General features: G+C 51.9%; 1 protein-coding gene across 1 annotated transcript in view; it reads right to left on the bottom strand.

Annotated features, from left to right (window-relative positions):
- HYDIN (HYDIN, axonemal central pair apparatus protein) overlaps positions 1 to 7,220 on the bottom strand; it is a 137,792-nt gene that overhangs the window by 125,753 nt on the left and 4,819 nt on the right. Inside the window, exon 4 of the mRNA XM_009997997.1 lies at positions 5,237 to 5,371. Coding sequence (XP_009996299.1) covers positions 5,237 to 5,371 — 135 coding nt within the window. The remainder of the gene's footprint in view (positions 1 to 5,236; positions 5,372 to 7,220) is intronic.

Raw genomic sequence — 7,220 nt, 5'->3', positions numbered from 1 at the left:
CCCCCCCCCCAAATGCTGCCACATCCCAGATGCAAAAAGAATCTGTCCCTAGACATCTCAAATATCCCCACTGGAAACTGCAGGAGGGCTTTAGCTTCTCCTATTCAGGAGGTAAAGAAACTGCAGCAAACGACCTCCAGGATGAAAGATCACATTTCAGGAGAGAGTTTCATCTTCTGCAAGTCTGAATGAGCAGCTTTGCCCTCAATCTTGCAGCCTAAATCCCCTAAAATAAAAGCCCAGGTGAATTGAAAGCACCTATTATCTGGGTCCTTCCCATCTTGGGCTGTTTAGATCCTCAGAAACTGCATTAGGAAATGAAAAATGCTGTTTGGTTTTTTTTTTGGGGGGGGTTGTTATTTTGGCCACACTGCTGTACCAAAGGCATTGTAAATCCAATTGAAAGCTGTGTGCCTTATTAAGTCTTGGCATGCCACGTTCACTTATCTCTCCCTCCCAGCTGCCAGGTAGACAGAGGAGGATGCAGAGAGTTCAGATCAGGGGGGGGATAAAAGGGAGGAAAAAAAAAGAAGCTTCAATAATTGGAGGTAAAAGGAAACCATTTTCAAGACATTGGCTAAAAAGAGGATCAAGAGGAAGGGAAATAAGAGCCCAAAGGAACAATTTCTCCCCCCAAAAAAAGAAGCAGAGGCAACCTGTCCAGCTCTGTGACTGGTGAGAGGCACTGGGAGCAGCTGCACAGCAAAGGGACTTCTCTCCAGGTTTGCAAAGCTAAAAGCACCAAGGGTTTGGCCTCCTGGAGACAACCATGACCTTGAGGAAGCTGCTGCCTCTTGCTGCTGGTGCCCAAGCACCCTGGGATGTCCCTTCCCAGGCCAGGCTTGGCTCAGAGCACCTCAAGCTGAGCACCCTGCACCAAAGCTGAATGCAGTGCCAGGCCCAAATGGGGGGAGCCCCAAGGAGAGAGGGGTGCTAGGTAGGAGCTGGGCTGCTCCTGCTGCTGGGAGCCCATGGATCCTGAAGCTTCTCAGAGCTGAATTGTCCTCCTTTGGGAGAAAAAGGTTGCAAATTCCCCCCTGCAGCCCCTGCCCTGTGCTACCAGGGCACTCACTCTGCTGTTCACTTGCTTATGACCCAGAGGGACAGTTGAAACCAGTTTAAAATCTTGGTTTCCATCACAACTGCCAGCCCTCAGCAGCCTGTTGGGAAGCTGGTTTCTCACTGGGAGCAGGGAGCAAGGGGCTGCATCACTTCTCAGATGGCTGTGTTTGGAGGCAGCCTCAGGCTACAGCTTTTCATGCAAACACAACTTCATCCTGCACAGAATTCCTCTCTCCACCTCAAGGAAAACCCAGATGGATTCATGATGGTTCCCTCTTATTTCAAAACCCAGATGGATTCATGATGGTTCCTCTTCTTTCCCTTTGATTATAAGTCCCCAGCTCTGGCCTTCCAAGTATCATCCACTGAAATTAAAGCTGCTGATGGTCTCAGATGCCATTTCAGGCTCTTTGCAAACTCAGGCCACCAATATCTCCTGTCACAGTGATACCAACCAACCTGACCTGCCCAGGATGCCTGACTCAGCTGGCAGTTCTGCTCCATCAACTGATCCTGAATTATTCACTGAATGCTTTGCAGCAACCAGCTTGCAAAAAGCAGCTCCCTGTGGCAGGAGGCAACGTGGGAAACCAAGCAGGGCAAGTTCCCTAATGAAATCCCAGCACTGAGGGCTGGGAAAGCATCAAAAGAGAGGAGGGACTGGAGGGTAAAGGTGGCTTCACCTGAGAAGGGGGTCACCTTTTCTCCTGCCTCCCTCAGCCACCAACTCACAGGATGCTTTGGGATCAGTCCCTTTGCTCCAGGTACACTTTGCACAGGGCTTTTGGCCTTGCTATTCCACCCTTTCCTTCCTCCCAGGAGTCTTCTTCACAAGTGCACTTGGAACAGCCTCCGTGTGCTACAAAACATCTCCCAGGGCTGAATTTTAAAGGAGCTCATTTCAGCAATGCAATAACTCATCATCCTGTCATATTGCACATTAATCAATGAGCATGAATTCAGCCTCCACTGAGCATCAGGAATGAATTTTGCAAACCCTACAGGCTGAGCTTGCACAGCCTGGGAAGCTTGTCTTGCTGCAGAGAGCAGACAAAGAAGAAGCAGCTCTGTGTTCTTCCTCTGCCTTCCTTCTTCCTTTAAGATCATCTATTAAGAAGCCTGAAGGACACAGAGATGTAAAGCTTTGCCTGCCTGCTGTTTATTTGCCAGCCAGTTCCACAGTGGTTCCCAATTAGGCAGAGCCTGGCAGCCCATCATGCAGGGCCACCTGGGAACTCAGGGTGACACGGGAACACCCACACGGGCCAAGCAGAGATGTGCAAAGCACAAGCAGCAAGAGGAGCTAATTGGAACTGTTGCCCAGCAGAAAAATTACCATTTCAGATTTATCATGCAAATGCCAATAAAGGCAGGGACCTGGCAGCTGTTTGTTTGCTTTCTGACACTCCAATCATGTGGCACCTTCCCAAAATGACTGTGAGACAACAGGGAACTGCTCATTTCTCAGGAAAGGGCTCCGTGGCATTTCAGCCACTAACGACTCACCTGGGCCTTTCATTTCTGGCTGAGGCACAAACTTGCTGCCTTGAATCAGAAGTGACTTCACTGAAGTCACACTTAGCCCAGGGAGGAACAGAGTAAGAGAATTCTATAAACCAACTCCACAACAGGAGGGCTCTTCAATCCTGGCAGAGGGGTTTCATGGAATCCCAGCCTGGTTTGGGTGGGAAGGGACCTTGAAGATCATCTAGATCCAACCCCCTGCATGGGCAGGGACACCTCCCACCAGCCCAGGCTGCTCCAAGCCCCATCCAACCTGCCCTTCAACACTGCCAGGGATGGGGCAGCCACAGCTTCCCTGGGCAACCTGGGCCAGGCTCTCACCACCCTCACACCAAACAATTTCCTCCCCATGTCTCACCTCAATCTCCCCTCTTCCAGTTTTAATCCCTTCCCCCTTGTCCTCTCCTTCCCTGCCCTTGTCCCAAGTCCCTCTCCAGCTTTCCTGGAGCCCCTTCAGGCACTGGAAGGTGCTCTAAGGTCTCCCTGGAGCCTTCTCTTCTCCAGGCTGAACACCCCAACTCTCCCAGCCTGACCATAGGAGAGGTGATACTGGTCCTTAGGCAGTTCAAAAGGTTACAAGCCAGTTACTAACCAGCCCCATCCAGCCAGCCCTTGAACAGGGTTTGCACATTCCTCACCCCAGTTCCCTGGGGGCTCCACAATCCCCAGGGATCAGGGAGCAGCAGAGATGAAGAAGTTGCTCACAGGTGACACTCACCAGCCACATCCCACCACCAAGCAACTGCAAGGCCCAGGCAGGTGGCTTTCCAGACCCATGTCCCCTCTTTGCTGAGGGGTTTCAAGGTGCTGAGCACCTCCTGACCAGGCTACTGATCCATCTCTAGCTGAGCTGCAGCACCTTGGGACTTGGCTGAGTCACCCCATGAGGAAGGAGACAAAATGTTCCATGTGTGGAACATCCTGATCCTGCTGGATAAACCCCCACGTGCTCCTCCAGGGAGCAGGATTCATCCCTCTCCTTGCAAGGAGCACAAAGCCCAGCTCAGCAGGAGCCACCAGGGTGTTGCTGAAGCTGTGCAGAGACACAGACACCAGTTCAAGGGCAAGACAAGGGACAAAGCTCTGGCCACCAGTGCTCCTGGGTTGTTATCTCCCCCTACTTCCATCTGCAGTGATGTTCATCTGGTGCTCTGCTGCCTCTCCAAACTGGAAGAGCAGGACTCTGTCCTTCCTGGGCACCAATTTACTTCTTCCACCCCCAAAATGAACACTAATTAATGCCAATAAATCACATTTTAAAAGTACCAGTGAGATGAAGCTCTTGTGTCACTTGGTTAGCAGGGAGAACTGCCCTAGGCCAGCATCATTTTTAGCCTAAATATTAATGATGTTAAATAATTCCTCAGTCCCTCCAAAGGAACAGATTATGTCACAGGCCCAGGGAGCTGGGATCACAGAGCATTTCCTCCTCAGTTTTCTCTCCATGCTGTTTGAGCCATCAAGTGTTAAAACTGAAGCTGAGCAGCAGGTGGAAGAGGAGAAAGCAGCTCTGCCCAAAGAGATGTTGTGCAGAAGCATCAGCTGGGTCAGAGTGACCCTCTAACCTCAGCTCTCCAACCAAGGCAGGCTCCAGGGAGACCTTAGAGCAGCTTCCAGGGCCTGAAGGGGCTCCAGGAAAGCTGGGGAGGGACTTGGGACAAGGGCAGGGAGGGAGAGGACAAGGGGGAAGGGATTAAAACTGGAAGAGGGAGATTGAGGTGAGACATGAGGAGGGAATTGTTTGGTGTGAGGGTGGTGAGAGCCTGGCCCAGGTTGCCCAGGGAAGCTGTGGCTGCCCCATCCCTGGCAGTGTTGAAGGGCAGGTTGGATGGGGCTTGGAGCAGCCTGGGCTGGTGGGAGGTGTCCCTGCCCATGCAGGGGGTTGGATCTAGATGATCTTGAAGGTCCCTTCCAACCCAAACCAGTCTGGGATTGCATGATTAACAGCCTCCAAAGAACAGCACTGACCCTTCTCATCACAGCACAGGGAATCAGACTTGCCAGGGCACAGCACTGACCTTCAGAGCCCCACATCTTCCCTCAGGAATGCTCAAGGAAGCTCAGGGAGGGAAGGCACAGCCCACCAGTCCCTGCTGCAGCAGCTAAGGGCACCATGCAAGGATGTGAGGACCTGTAGACAAGCCCCAAGGCTGAGCTCCCAGCAGGGTGTGAGCTACAACCAGTGTGCAACAAAAGGGACAACTTCAGACAGAATGTCCAGCTGCTGTGTCCAACAGCACGTGTGGGTGACTCCAGCTCCCAGAGGTGGTGGTCCTCCCTCTGGTCAGGCTCACTTCAGGTTGTCCAAGCAGCAGGTCATTTTACATAAGTCTGTTTCATACATAATTAGTGGAGCAAACCCATCATGATGCAGCAACAGAGACCAGACACCAACCCCCTGAGAGGCCACCCCACCCCAGACAGCAGACTCATCCCTGAAGGCAACAAAATCCATCACATTAAATGTCCCAGCCTATGAGAGCATCATCTTTCCCCATGGGCAAAGAGTTGTCCCCAATCCTAGAGCCAGCCCAACCCCACTGAAACCAGGACAGCTCCTCAAAACCCACCCCAAGGTGTCCTGCTCAAACCAGCCCTGCACCTCCAGCTTCCACTGAAGGCACCAACCCCTTGGGACCTCCAGCCTCACCTTCTTCTCCTCCGGGGTGAAAAGGATGTGGAAGGTTGCCAGCATGCCAGGTGCCACCTTGTGGCTCTCCTCGGGGCAGCTGAGCAGCTTGAAGTAAGGGGAGCTCTCCAGGACAACCTTCACCAGCCGAGGAACCTGCAGGGAACACACCAAACTGGCTGAGATCTTTGGAAACACGAGGAGAAAAGGCCACATTCCTGGTAAAACCTTTCCTTGACCACCTTCCTAAAGCATTTTGAACTCTTAGGTGGACATAATACACAAGGATATAGATGAATCCCACCCATTTATAGCCACTTCAGGCTGTGGGGCCACCAAGCAGGTGAGACACCAGAGAAACCACCTGAATCAGCTCATCCCCACATCCAACAAGCCCCAAGAACCTGCTTGGTTCTTCCTGCCTCTAGGAGAAAAAGGATTCTTGGAGGCAAAGCAGCACGTGTCACACTGGGGACAAGGATGAAATCCCCTTCCAACTTACTGGGCTGACTGGGACAGTCAGGTTGTGCTGCCACAGCCTCATGCAGACAAACCAGCAAGAGAGGAAGACCTGGACAGACTCTGGGAATAAAAACCAACCTGGAGAGCAAAAGGAGGGACACAGGAAGCCCAAGAGACAACCCCAGGAGCAAGATGATGAAGGTAATTCAAAGGGGGCTGGAAAGAAGCAAGGGAGGAGCTGCCCTGCAAGGAAAGGCTGATGCAGGTGAGGAGACAACTTGCAAAAAAGGATGGAAAACCAGACAAACCCCCTCAGGCTGGGCCTGGCAGTGACAGGATTTTCTGCCTTGAGCTGCAGGACCAGCACTGACTCATTTCTTAAAGCCAACTTCATTCTTCAAGGCCATCTCAGCTCTCTGGAGGCTCTTGCTGCCTGGGCAGGGCAGGGTGCTGGGGGTCCCTCCCCACAGCCTGCAGGCACCTTGCTGCATGGTCCTGCCCTCTGGGACACCCCCAGCACAAAGGGAAGGTCTCCACCACATCCATATCAACCCCAGGAAGTCTAAACCAGGTCATTTTGACTGACACTGCTAAAACAACCAACCCACAGGAGGCTTGGGAACACTGGAGGGTCCCTCTCCACCACCCATCCCAGCCTGGAAACCCATGGCCCAGACATTCCTGACCTCCCCACAAGCCCTCAGCTCCCAGCCAGGCTCTGGGGTAGCAAATTCCAGCAGCCAATGGCCCACAGCAGCCAAACATTTTGGCCACCACTTCCCTAAAAGATGAGCACACAGGGCTGAGACCTTCCCAGGACATCTCTGAGGGTGGGGAGGAACAGCCTGGAGACAGGAAAGCAATTCTACAACACACAGGTAAGAGCAGCAAGTACCCAGGGAATCATTCCAGAGCTTCTACCTGCAATGACTTTGCTGTGAGCTGGGTTTTTATGAGCAGCAAACCTTCCCTGCAGTGGAAGTCAGTGTGATTCAGAGGAAGCAGGGAAACTGGTGAGAAACCTCTTGAGGCAGAGCAACAACATGGCTTTTTAAACCAGGACACTGCCAAAAGCCAATAAAATCAGAATATAACCACCTCTCTGGGGATGATCAGCTCTGTCTTTATGTATTTAAAGATGCCAAGGCTTTTCCTTAGAGCTCATCTTGCTTCTACACCCTTGTTGTCCAATGGTTGAACTCTCACTAGATTCAAAATTAATTCATTTGGGGGGGGGAGAGGAAATTAAAATCAACAGTTCCCACATTGCCTCCCTTTTCTGGGACACACAAATCCCAAGGTGCAGCTGTGGGAGATGATTTTTCTTTTCCTGGGAATGGCAGAAATATTGATGCAGTTGGGTTTGGTTGTTCTTTTTCCTCTCCACTTGAGGAAGCATGAACAGAGGAAATGAACTGTTGGCTGGTACTTGCCAAACATCCTGGAAGTGCAACAGGGATAAAGGAGCAGCTGGAGCCAAGAAAACCTCAGAGCAAAGCTGTGAGGAAAAAGAAGAGAGACTGGAAGATGTTTTCAGCAGGAA

This window comes from Chaetura pelagica, unplaced genomic scaffold (genome assembly GCF_000747805.2).
Source record: "Chaetura pelagica isolate M959 unplaced genomic scaffold, ChaPel_1.0 scaffold865, whole genome shotgun sequence".
NCBI classification, from domain to species: domain Eukaryota; kingdom Metazoa; phylum Chordata; class Aves; order Apodiformes; family Apodidae; genus Chaetura; species Chaetura pelagica.
Note: the sequence above shows the minus strand (reverse complement) of the source record. Positions and strands in the feature narration are given on the sequence as shown.